General features: G+C 41.5%; 3 protein-coding genes across 6 annotated transcripts in view; all 3 read right to left on the bottom strand.

Moving 5' to 3' along the window:
- LOC123879042 (homeotic protein distal-less) overlaps positions 1–12,347 on the bottom strand; it is a 214,026-nt gene that overhangs the window by 144,944 nt on the left and 56,735 nt on the right. The window lies entirely within an intron of this gene.
- LOC123879044 lies at positions 229–2,313 on the bottom strand. The gene is made up of 3 exons (XM_045926555.1): positions 2,199–2,313; positions 840–1,761; positions 229–438 (listed from the first exon to the last, which is right to left on the bottom strand). Exons 1-2 carry the CDS (start codon positions 2,257–2,259, stop codon positions 845–847), a joined length of 978 nt encoding a protein of 325 aa, XP_045782511.1. The 5' UTR covers positions 2,260–2,313; the 3' UTR covers positions 229–438; positions 840–844.
- Positions 4,647–11,471, bottom strand: LOC123879041 (protein ANTAGONIST OF LIKE HETEROCHROMATIN PROTEIN 1-like). Of its 2 annotated transcripts, XM_045926547.1 has the most exons (3): positions 10,954–11,471; positions 5,366–5,580; positions 4,647–5,245 (listed from the first exon to the last, which is right to left on the bottom strand). In XM_045926547.1, the coding sequence occupies exons 1-3, from the start codon at positions 11,256–11,258 to the stop codon at positions 4,692–4,694; spliced, it is 1,074 nt and encodes a 357-aa protein (XP_045782503.1). In that variant the 5' UTR covers positions 11,259–11,471; the 3' UTR covers positions 4,647–4,691. The 2 variants fall into 2 exon arrangements, with proteins under 2 accessions (XP_045782503.1, XP_045782502.1); XM_045926546.1 differs by having other exon boundaries at positions 4,647–5,580.

Here is a 12,347-nt window from a genome sequence, read left to right as displayed (position 1 = left end):
TTCATAAGGGTAATACGTAGTCAAATAATCCAGAACACGAGAGGTGTCCCATGTAATGTTATATTTGGGAAGAGGCGGTCTTAGTCTAAAGACACCCTTAAAAAATCTTACAATTCTCTCATCTTTAGATATATTTGAACCTAGTATTAGAGATAATGCGGCTCTACAGCTATTGAGAGTTCCATATTGAGCTCCACTACTGTAAAGTGATGTCAAGAATTGTAATGCCTCTGGGACTGGTGCTTCCAACATATTTATTGAATTCCTGTTACAATGTGTAAACCATTTCTTCAAGCAAACATCGTACTGTTTGATGGAGCTTTCTGCCAGGGATGATAGCATTATGTCGATTGAGGCTGGTGGGGCGTCTCTTCGTAGTAGTGACCGCCGTATAATATCCCAGCAACCAGGGTAAGTTGTGACTGTATGTTGCGTTTGCTAAAAAAGGAAATCTTGATGTTTTTATGCGGTTCTAGAATTAACATATCTGAAATCAAAAGAGATTGAAAGAGAGGGTACCAAGGTTGAGTTGGCCACCTTGGTACAACTATGATTCCTGTCGCTCTATCATAAATCATTTTCTGAAGACTTTTTAGTATGATTGAAAATGGGGGAAAAGCGTAAAAATAAAAGTTAGACCAATTAATCGTAAAAGCATTTATAGCAAAGGCATCTGGGTCTCTATGCCAGGACACAAATCTATCGCACTTCTTATTAATGCGAGTAGCAAAAAGATCAATTTGAGGTTGACCAAAGGTCTTAACAATTTGAGTGAAAGCTGAATCGCTAAGCTCCCATTCAATGTCTGGGTGCGTGCGCCTCGATTCGGCGTATGTTACCTCGTTTAATCGCGACGTGGATTCCTGTATTGCTGTTGATGATGCCGCGATCCTCTCGATGAGAATTCGGGCTTCCGCGCTGGAGCAGGCGGATGGCTCCTCTTTTGTACCGGCTGCCTGCGTGCCGGAGGAGCCCTGTAGTTTAAAGTTGAAGTTGATGGTTGTGTTTTCCTCTTTATTGTTCCTTTATTATTACTGTCCTGAATCTTTATAATCTCGGCTCTCGATCTTGACACCGTTTTTGCCGTTTTTAAAGTCTCTGATATGTTTTCACCAAACAAGTACTTGTCAACCTTTGTCAGTTTTAGGTGTTCTAACACGTCCCTTTTTACGCAAGATAAAATAAAATATCTTCTTCTCATAGAGTCGGAATACTGGATGTCACAGAGCATACGAATGCTGTCCATCAGTTCTTTGGTTACTTTGCTGTCAGCATTATTATTTTTTATTTGATTATCTATAACCCGGGCAATACAAGAAATAACCGCAGAAATCTGCTTTTGTCTCGTTTCCATGCCCTTGTCCCGTTTTAATATGGTATCTGGCAATGCCGCCCTTATTTCTAAGTTAAGTAATGGCGCGGCGATGCGTTCGCTGTTGGTAGGAACCATGTATTTTTTATTTTGGAATAAATCTTTTCGGACCTCTTTATCCAGACCGGAGATAGCGATGTGATTTAATCTGTTAGCCAATTCCTTCCGTATTTCTGGTCCCAATTGCGAAACAGATGTTGGGTCCTCTCCCAAAATCTCCAAAATCTCGTCCGGCAAAGCTTGATCTCCATTAGGTACCTCGGTACTCCCAGCAGGTATTTCTGGCGGCGCGGGCGGTACATCTGCCAGCAGCGGTTCATTGTCCATGGAGATTATTTCTACCTCCTCTATTGGGCTGGGTGGCCTGGAACATATGCTGAATTCGTCGCCTGAAACCGGAAGGTTTAGTCTTAATTCCATTGAATTGGAACTGATACATTAACAATAATTACTTTAGTTAGTAATATTTTCTTTAAATGGATCACACATTGTAAAGTTTAGTCTTAGTAGGTACTATGAAAGACTCCGTTGAGTAATTCGATGTACGCAGTGTCCCAAAATAATTAATATTAAGCCTTCTTGTAATGCGGTGACCGATAGACATGTTGAAAGGCTCCTTTGAGCAATTCGAATATGTTTGGTTACCAATTTTTATTTATGGTCCTATGAAAGACTCCATTGAGTAATTCGATGTACCTTAGCCTATGGTAATTATTTATCCGTACGATGTTAACCATTAAACACTGTGAAAAGCTCCTTTGAGCAATTCGGTTATGTTTTAGGTTAGTGTAGACGCCCCGTGGCGCCATTTTGAAACTAGGTCTACCTGCATCGTTTTGCAAGTCTAGCAATTCCGATGATGAAGAGGAGTCTGAAGACTCTTCCATTCTTCGTGCTCGGCGTAATTTCTCTTCTAATTTCCTTATCTTCTTACTAATATACTCCAGTTCGTTATTCTTTCTCTTAGGCATAACTGAACTGAGTTGTGTTGAGTGGCAGCACTAAAAAGCGAATGAGAGGAGACATTCCGGGAACAAGCAGATTGGGTAATGATACCACAGACTAGTGTATAATGATACCAACCCAAAAAAAAAAAAAAAAACATATATTTACCTATCTATTCTCTAAAACAGTGTTGTTTGGCAGTAGCTAACGAGCGTACTACAATATATATAAAAACAAATATTTCAGCTAATCCGAGGACAAGACACGAGTATAATTAAATATTTATAGTACTATAATACTATTATTAAAGATCATTTAATAGTATTGTACCTATGCTATAAACTGTGATACTAAGCAATTAACATAAGGCACAACGCTTACCTACAGAGTAGAGTAACGCTGAGGCACAAGGTTTTTTTACGGAACTAAAACTCAGCTTTATGAACTTCGGGATATGGTTAAAATTGCTATACTTAATGCAAACTCAAAACTATGTATTGCCAGAAAAAAATTGAAAAAGAAAAACTGAAATAACCGGGTTTTTTGGGTTTCACCAGGTAGATGTCTGCTAAAGGGTTGTTTTTGGATATCATAGTATTTAATAGGTATAGGTATTTAAATTGAAAACTATCACAGCTAAATAGGTTTTACAAGTTAACGAGTAATAGTCGACCAACTCAAAAAATGTACCTAATTGGAGTCGTAATAAATGTCATTGAAAATTACTAAAGAAAATTAATAACTAAGGAACCACACCCTGCGCGTACTCGACACGCGCTTGACCGGTTTTTTAACCTTTAAAGAATTACTACCAAGCCTGTATTAGTTACAATGTAAGCAAAATTGTTATGTCTTGATTAAGGCATCAGGTACGGGTTTTTAACCTGAATTAAAAACTTCAGCCTTGAAAAACACGACGTATAATGACAGTGACACATCAGTGCTGCCGCACAACTGCACATCACGATGAATGCGTCACAACAGCTGCACTATTGCGAGCAGCGAAAGGTTTGTCGCTCTCACGAGTACATTATGTTTAACTTTTCAGAGTTAAGTGCATTTTAAGCAATAAAATATAACTTGTTTTAACGGTGAAGGAAAACATCGTACCTGAGAAGTTCTCCATGATATTCTCAAAAGTATGTGAAATCTGCTAATTCGCTTTTCGCCAGCATGGTGGACTCTGACCACCGATAATAATAACCTAAACCTTTCTCATTCTGAGATGGCTGGGACTTGCCACGCGCTGCCACCCATACATCAAAGTACCACAACAAAACTTAGTTTGCGCTCCGATTGTTTGCGCTGACCTTTACAGTTTCTTGTATTTCTTCTAGGAGTCGCGTTTCGTTTGACCAGGACTTATGATTAACATTCATTGTTTATTCATTTCGTATTGTTAACTGGATTTTGAGACACAAGTTAAATATAGAAATACTTGTTACCCATATAAGGTTAAACATCTTTAATTAGACTTTTATATTGTCTTTACCTTTTTAAGGTTAACTTACTACCAGAATGGCATTTCTTTAACAGGGCTCTCTCCGTCACTTACTCCATACAATCGTAGTTCCAATTTCATTTGAATATTAAGCAACCAAAGTCCATGAAATTTTGCAGACATATTCTAGAAACTTATATCTGTGCCTGTGGTGTTTTCGATTTTTCTAAAAATATGTAGTTTCAAAATTACAGGAGCTCAAAGATTTATATGTGAATTTTAAGACCACGTAACTTTGAAACCGAATATTTTAACAGAAATCTGGAAAACCACAGGCATAGATATTAGTTTCTAGAATATGTCTGCAAAATTTCATGGACTGTGGTTCCTTAAGGCCTACGCAGACCGGGACGGCAAGGCAAGGGATTTTAATTTTTACTAATGGACATTCAACCGTACTGGTACAGAAATACGACATAAATTGCTATGCTTTAAAATGATGCCGTGGCATTGAAAGGGATTTTATCGCAACACGCGCCACAGGCTCCCGTGGCGGGATGCCGTGGCATACTGCGGTAGGCAACGGCATGCCACGGACTCCGGCGCTCGTAGTGATATACTGCGGGGTGCGGCGGCGGGAGTAGAGAAGCGGGGAATGCACACCAATATTGACCATCCATTTGCGCCCGCGTCTTTGACGACTGTGCTACGTGATTTTTTCGGAGACCAGTTTTTTACGTTTTTTATTCCAACATGGAGGAAAAATTAATAACTTTAGTTCAAGACTATGATTATTTATATAATATGTCATCAAAACATTATATGAACACTCAAATGAAGAACAATGCGTGGAAAAGAATTGGAATAGAAATGAATAAAACAGGTAAGTAAATATTTTTGCACTATAATTATATTTTAAGATTTAACACAGTATTAATGTCTATTTACAATATCGTTTTGCCATGGAATAGAGCCCTCATCAGACCTAAAGTAATCTTTAAACATCTCCCGTACTGTCATACCATCTAATGCATTGTTCATATTATTATCGTTTTCTAAATTAATGCTTACACTTGCTATATTTTGGCTTTCTGTGCTTGTACCACCTATGATGAAATTGTGTAAGCAAGTACATGCTAAAATGATATTATCAACATATTTTGGTTGAACCTGAATTCCTTTTTGACATAATTCGAAACGTTCTTGAAGTATACCAAATGCATTTTCGACGATACGCCTGGCTCTACTCAAACGATAATTGTATATTTTCATTGCTTCATCTGTCAATCGATCGCCACTAAATGGTCTCATAATGTTTGTGGTTAACGGAAAAGCCTCGTCTGCTACAAAAACATACGGCAACTCAAGATCAGTCCTCGGTAAACGTTTTTTTGGGGGAATATCGAGGGCATTAGAAGTCAATTTTTTTCCAAATATTGAGTTTTGCATTATACCTCCATCACTATTTCGTCCATATGATCCTACATCTGCAATCACAAATTTATAATTTGCATCCACAACCGCTAGTAGTACGATACTGAAAAACTTTTTATAGTTTATGTAGAGACTTCCACTATTGCGAGGTGCTTTTATCCTGAAATGTTTACCATCTATTGCACCGATGCAGTTCGGGAAATTCCATTTTTCATCAAATTCCATCGCGATTCGCGTCCATTTTTCCCTTGTTGGTTTTGGCATAACACTAGGTCTTAGGGCATTCCAAATGACTCGGCAAGTTTCATGTACGATAGAGCGCACTGTACTAAACCCCATGCGATAGCTGTAACCTAGAGACTTGAAGCTACTTCCCGTGATCAAAAATCTGAAAGATAATATACCATTTTACCTGCTTATGTTTTGTTTTAGGTGAAGAATGCCAGAAAATATGGGGTAATATACGTAATAATTTTAGGAAAGCTCTGAATTGTAGTGTTCGTAGCTACTCATAATATTGCATCATGTAGGTACTTGTGCATTTCTTAATAAACAGTCAGTTAGCATCCAGCCGTTGTTTCATTACGTTCCACTGGCGACGAGGATGGGTATTTTATATAATTTACCACGCGTTTTAAAGTGAATATTGTAAAAATACAATGCCTATAGGTAAATTAGAACCATTTGACTTAAATTCCAAGCAGTGGCCCGCGTATATAAGGCGAGTTAAGCAGTATATTCTCTTAAACGAAGTGAAAGATGAATTACAAGTGCCGTTGTTAATTACTATCGTGGGTGAAGCGACGTACATGTTGATGTGCGATTTATGTTCGCCGACGCATCCTGAATCGAAAAGTTTCGACGAATTAGTGAAATTGGTTTCGGAACACTTAGAGCCAAAACGTTCCGAAATAGCCGAGCGCCATGTTTTTCGCTTACGTCGTCAACGTCCAGGCGAGTCCCTCACGGAATACCTACACAACTTAAAACATCTGGCAACAACTTGCAATTTTGGAACGATGTTAGAGGAAAATTTAAGAGATCAGTTCGTATCAGGGTTGGCAAACGAACTGATGCGGTCTAGAATATTCGCCGAAAAAGACATCAAATACAGGGAGGCTGTGGAGCTAGCTCTTGCGTTGGAGGCTGCAGAAAAGCATGCGGAGGTGAGCGGGTCTACGATGACTTCGACATCGACCTCGAGTGCAGGCGGCGAGGCAGGCGAGGGCCTGCATCATGCGAGCGGGCGGCGCGGCACGGCGCGCGCGCCTTCGAGCGCGGCTGGCGGGCGCGGCGAGCGCGGCGGACGCGGCGCGTCGGGACCGGCGGAGTCGAGCGCTGCTGGCGGGCGCGGCGAGCGCGGCGGCCGCGGCGCGTCGGGACCGGCGGAGTCGGGTGCGGCTGTGCGGTGCTGGCGGTGCGGAAAGCCGCATCGGGCAAACAAGTGCAAATATGTGCAATTTAATTGTGATAAGTGCCTCCGCCGCGGGCACCTAAAAATAATGTGTGATGAAGTGCGTAATTACGAGTCTAATGTGCGTAATAATTGTGTGCTGGATGGAAGTGTCTCGGAGGAAGACGACTTCTTTAACCTTGAACTGGCAGCCAAAGGTAACGGACCATATTTTCTTAAAGTGCAAATAGACGATCATCTTTTGGAATGTGAAATTGATACGGGTAGTCGTATTTCGGCGATTAGTGATCAACTTTTTTATAAACTTTTTTCTCATAAAAAATTAATCTCCGATAATTTAATATTACGTTGTTATTCGGGTACACAGATCGAGTCGTTGGGGTATGTGCATGTAGATGTCACGGTTGGGGAAGTGCGTGTACCTAACTTGACATTATATGTAATACAAAACGGTTCTCGACCTTTGCTGGGCCGAGATTGGCTTCGAGCTTTAGACGTTAGACAAATCACATTAAAAGAGATAGCCGACGATCGATTTGTGGACCGGTTAACCGCCGAATTTCCAGAAGTATTTACGGATACGTTAGGCACTTGTAAGAAGACCATTCAATTACAGCTCACGGACCAGGAACCCGTGTATGTGAAAGCCCGACCGGTGCCGCTCGCGCTGCGCGGCCGGGTGCAGGCCGAGCTCGAGCGACTCGAGCGCGAGGGGTACATGTACCGCGTGGACCACTCGGAGTACGGCACGCCGATCGTGCCGGTTGTAAAAGCGTGCGGTGAAATACGAATATGCGGAGACTATAAAGTCACAATTAACCCGAAATTAAAACGTGATTTTTATCCTTTGCCTCGAATTGAAGAACTATTTGCTTCATTGAGTGGGGGGGAAGAGTTTTCGAAAATAGACTTAAAGCATTCATATCAACAGGTTATGTTATCCGAGGACTCGCAAGCCTATACCGCTATTACCACGCAGATAGGTACTTTCGTATACCGCCGCACGCCATTCGGGTTATCATGCATTCCTGAAAAATTCCAAAAATTAATGGAGGAAACATTACGAGGGATTCCTGGAACGGTAGTATTTTTAGACGACATTTGTGTGACGGGCTCAAACAGACAAACACACCTAGCCAATTTACGAGCGGTACTTGAACGGTTGCGGTCGATGGGTTTTACTGTTAAGTTAAGTAAATGTAGTTTTCTGAAACCTAGTGTGAAGTATTTAGGCTTCATTATCGATAAATCAGGGTTGCACCCTGATCCGAATAAAATAGAAGCTATACACGACGCACCACGCCCCGAAAACGTGACACAATTAAAAAGTTTTCTTGGATTATTGAACTACTATGGAAAATTTATACCGAACCTCAGTACGTTATTATTTCCGTTACACGCGTTACTGAAAAAGGATGTAACTTGGAAATGGAATGCACGTTGCGAGGCCGCGTTTTCGGGGGCCAAGAGTGCACTGTTGGGTGATAAGGTGTTAGCTCACTATGAAGAGGGTCGGCCGTTGGTACTGTCCGTGGACAACAGCGCGTATGGCTTGGGCGCTGTGCTCGCGCACCGTTATCCGGACGGCAGTGAACGCCCTGTTAGCTGTGTTTCGCGAACATTAAAGGATTCCGAAAAAAATTATAGCCAACTTGATAAAGAGGCACTAGCTATTTTCTTTGGCATTACCAAACATCACCAGTATGTATTCGGTAGACAGTTTATATTGCGCACAGACCACCAGCCCTTAAGCTTCATTTTCGGAAAGAAATGTGGAATTCCCCAGACGGCCGCCAGCCGTTTGCAGCGGTGGGCTGCGCGCTTGTCGGCGTATGACTTCACGGTGGAGTTCGTGCGTTCCTCGGACAACGGCCCGGCCGATGCTTTGTCCCGCCTGCCATTGCCGTGCCGACGGGTGACCCCTTCGGAGTGTGCAAGCTATGTTCAACTTATCGAAGAGAACTTGCCGATTAGTTTTAAAGATGTTAGTAAGGAGACAAAGAAAGACCCCTTATTAAGTAAAATAGTGGGCTTTGTGATGTTTGGTTGGCCGTCGTCAGTAGCGGGCGGCGAGGAGGAAAAGGCTTATTTTGCGAGGCGAAATGAGATAGTTTTAGAATTGGGTTGTTTAATTTATAAATATCGAATTATAGTTCCGCCATCATTGCGTAAAGGCGTGTTAAAGGAAATACATGAAGGCCATCTGGGCATTAATAAAATGAAAAATGTGTCTCGTAGCTATGTCTATTGGCCAAGTTTAGATCGCGATATCGAGTACTTGTGTCGAGAATGTGAAGCGTGTCGGATAGTCCGCGACTCCCCACCCCGCGCCACACTTCATCCCTGGGAGTATCCACTTTGCCCGTGGCAACGCGTGCACGCCGATTTTGCGGAATGTGTAGGTAAGAAATATTTGATTGTCTTAGATGCTCATTCAAAGTGGGTAGAAGTGATCAGTATGACACGTACGGATGCGGAGTCGACGATTTTGGCCTTTCAGACATTATTTGCTAGATTTGGTCAGCCTGCCCAGCTCGTAACTGACAACGGCCCGCCTTTCAGCGCCTTAGATTTTAAGAATTTCTGTGCTAATAACGGTATTAAGAGTGTAACGACGGCACCGTATCGACCGCAGGGGAACGGTGCGGCTGAAAACATGGTGAAAACCGTTAAAAAAGTAATCAAACGCGCTTTATTTGTCAAAGAAAATGTGTCAGCTGCCCTAAATAAATTTTTATTTCAATATAGAAACTGTGAACACGCCACGACCGGTGTGTCCCCTGCAGTACTGATGCTAGGCCGGCGATTGCGGGGGCGACTGGACGCATTGCGTCCCGACGTATCTGTGGTCGTGCGCTCGGCACAAGAGCGCCAGATTAATCAGAAAGGGGGAATGCAAAGACAAGTGGGTATAGGAGATACAGTTATGGCGCGAGATTACTCCTCTAAGGGAAATAAATGGACAGAAGGAGTAGTAGTAAGTCAGACGGGGCCGGTGTCTTATAAAGTGGATATGGGAAAGGGGGTAGAATGGCGTAGGCATCGAGATCAGATAATTAAAGTAAATAAAAAAAATCGTTATTCTCTCGCGCGAACTAGCACCCTTGGGCAGGAAGCGGAGCAGACGGGAGAGAATGATGATGAAAGGGTAGCGGTGGATAGCGATGCCGACGTTACATTCGAAGACCCTGTCGGGTCGCCCGGGGGCGAGGGTGCGGCGCAGGCGCCGGAAGATGTGCACTCTCCAACACCGCCGCCCCCAGGCGCGTCCGCTAGAGCTCTGCGAGCATATCATCGTAAGAAGAAGGTCTAGTTTAATAACTATGTGAAAACTATGTTATATTGTGATTAAAAAGGGGGGAAAAGTGTAGTGTTCGTAGCTACTCATAATATTGCATCATGTAGGTACTTGTGCATTTCTTAATAAACAGTCAGTTAGCATCCAGCCGTTGTTTCATTACGTTCCATGAATAACAGAAAAACAAAGAGTGGTGACCCGTACACAAAGCGACGCCCTATCAAGTTTGAAAAAGAGCTGGAGTTTTTGAAAAAATTCATTCAGCACAGAAAACAAACCTCGAATCTGGACTCCTCTTCAGAGGATACGCAGACTTCTTTCGCAGAATCCGCTGTCAATGATAATGATGAACGTTCAGTTTCGCGAATGACCAATGATTCACACCATTCCTTAATAAGACCAGAACCTACAACAACTGCTGAAATACTAAATAAATACATTGAATCGAAAAAGGAGGTGGACCCCATTGATTCGTTCTTTCAAACAATGGCTGCCACAGTAAAAAAACTACCAGAAAGAGTGCAGGTCCAAATAAAGAGACAAATATTTAATGTGGTAACTGACGCCGAATTAAAATACATAGAGGGAACTCCAGCTCCAACATCTGAAGATGTCTCTAGCTATGAAACCACCTCAGGCTCTGGTTATGAAGCTGCTTCGGGGTCTGGCTATGGAACCGCCTCAGGCTCTGGTTATGAAGCTGCTTCGGGGTCTGGCTATGGAACTGCCTCAGGCTCTGGTTATGAAGCTGTTTCACGGTCTGTTTATGGTACCGCCTCTGGCCCTGGCTATGAAGCTGCTTCAGGGTCTGGCTACAAAACTGCAGTTTCTGAATACGAAACTAATCTAAACTAGTAGGTACTCTAAATTAAGTAAAAACAAATAAAGATCCAGGGATTATCAGTGAGAAGGTTTATCAGTGCAAAAACTTGAAAATCGTTATTATGTGTCTACAATACATGATTGTACTTGGCAAAAAATATTGTTTTTTTTTTTTAATTTAATAAAAGAAGAAAAAATAAAACTTATACAATCATTTAACTACCCACCTCAAACACAAGGATAATCTCTGATCGGCTTCAATGGGGTTGCGAAAATTGGTCCTCTGTTTTTCGATATATGGTCGACATATATTCAACAGTGCTTGAAATTTCTCATAATCCATTCTATGATAGTCATAAAATTTTTGCACGTCGTATTTTAAATCATTAAATAAATTATTGAATTCACCCTTTGATTCCCTTTCTTTCCATAAATTATCAACCCAAAATCTTCTTCTATCCCTATTATTAGCCTGTGCACCTTCTTCTTCATCTGCAATAATCGATATCAACACCAAATCCCAATCTACCATTTTAAAACTGAGGCACACCAACACTCGATCAAACGCAACTGAAGACTAAAAGTGTATCAGGCAGCAGGAGTCGCTGAGGCGTGCTTTGTCGTGCCGCGGCACGCCGTGGCATGCCGTGGCAAAGTGCTGGAATGCCGCGGTATCTAAGCGGCCAGTGTGCGCTGACTCACGGCAAAATCCCTTGCCTTGCCGTCCCGGTCTGCGTAGGCCTTTAATATTCGAATGAAAGTGGAACTACATTTATATGGAGCGAGTGACGGTGAGACCCCCCTTAAAGCTGTTTTTAAAACGTTTTCTACTCTTGAATGAATCGAATTTTTGAATTTCTACGCTTACCTACCTACTTATGTAAAAAAAACGGTTACTTGTTCAAAATATTTTTGAAGTTTTACTTTTTTATTGGAACTGGAAGGTAACAATCATTAATGGTAATTTATAGATGTTAGAATAGATCTTATTTTCATCTAAATATATGAAAGGAAAAACTGACTAACTGATCTATCAACGCCACCAACGCACAGCTCAAACTACTGGACGGATCGGACTGAAATTCGGCATGCAGATAGGCTATTATGCTGTAGACACCCGCTAAGAAAGGATATTTGACAATTCAACCCCAAGAGGGCTGAAATACGGGTTTGAAATTTGTGTAGTCCACCCGGACGAAGTTGCGGGAATACGCTAGTTTTATTGTAATGCTCTTTTGGAAACCTACCTATATCATTAGATAATTAAAAAATCTCAGTTGAGAAACAATGTTTTTAAAAAAAAATGTATACCTACCTATTGCATGTCACATTGAAATTTGATCATTTATTATTTTTTTAAAGGTTTTTATAAAATCTCTACACACAATTTTGCAATTATGAAATAATCTAATGTAATCTAAAGCGTAAAATTGTGATTTTCAAAACAAAGTTCCGTTGGTTCTTTGGAAGGGCGACAGCTCTTATTCCTCAGATTTCAGTTATATACCTAGACGATGGATCTCCAGCTTAAGGTATTAGATAATAGATATGTAGGTATGTGATTAGCATTTCAACAAGACCGTGTTGAATTGGCATGTTAGAAATATCATGTGATATAGAT

This window comes from Maniola jurtina, chromosome 27 (genome assembly GCF_905333055.1).
Source record: "Maniola jurtina chromosome 27, ilManJurt1.1, whole genome shotgun sequence".
NCBI classification, from domain to species: domain Eukaryota; kingdom Metazoa; phylum Arthropoda; class Insecta; order Lepidoptera; family Nymphalidae; genus Maniola; species Maniola jurtina.
This window is presented reverse-complemented; position numbering and strand designations above follow the sequence as displayed.

Coding starts and splice junctions, on each gene's coding strand:
- LOC123879044 (XM_045926555.1), bottom strand. CDS start 2,259: ATGGAAGAGTCTTCAGACTCCTCTTCATCATCGGAATTGCTAGACTTG. Junction 1,762..2,198: donor AGACTTGCAAAACGATGCAG/GTAGACCTAGTT, acceptor TTCCGGTTTCAG/GCGACGAATTCAGCATATGT.
- LOC123879041 (XM_045926546.1), bottom strand. CDS start 11,258: ATGGTAGATTGGGATTTGGTGTTGATATCGATTATTGCAGATGAAGAA. Junction 5,581..10,953: donor AGATTATCCTTGTGTTTGAG/GTGGGTAGTTAA, acceptor ATTATCTTTCAG/ATTTTTGATCACGGGAAGTA.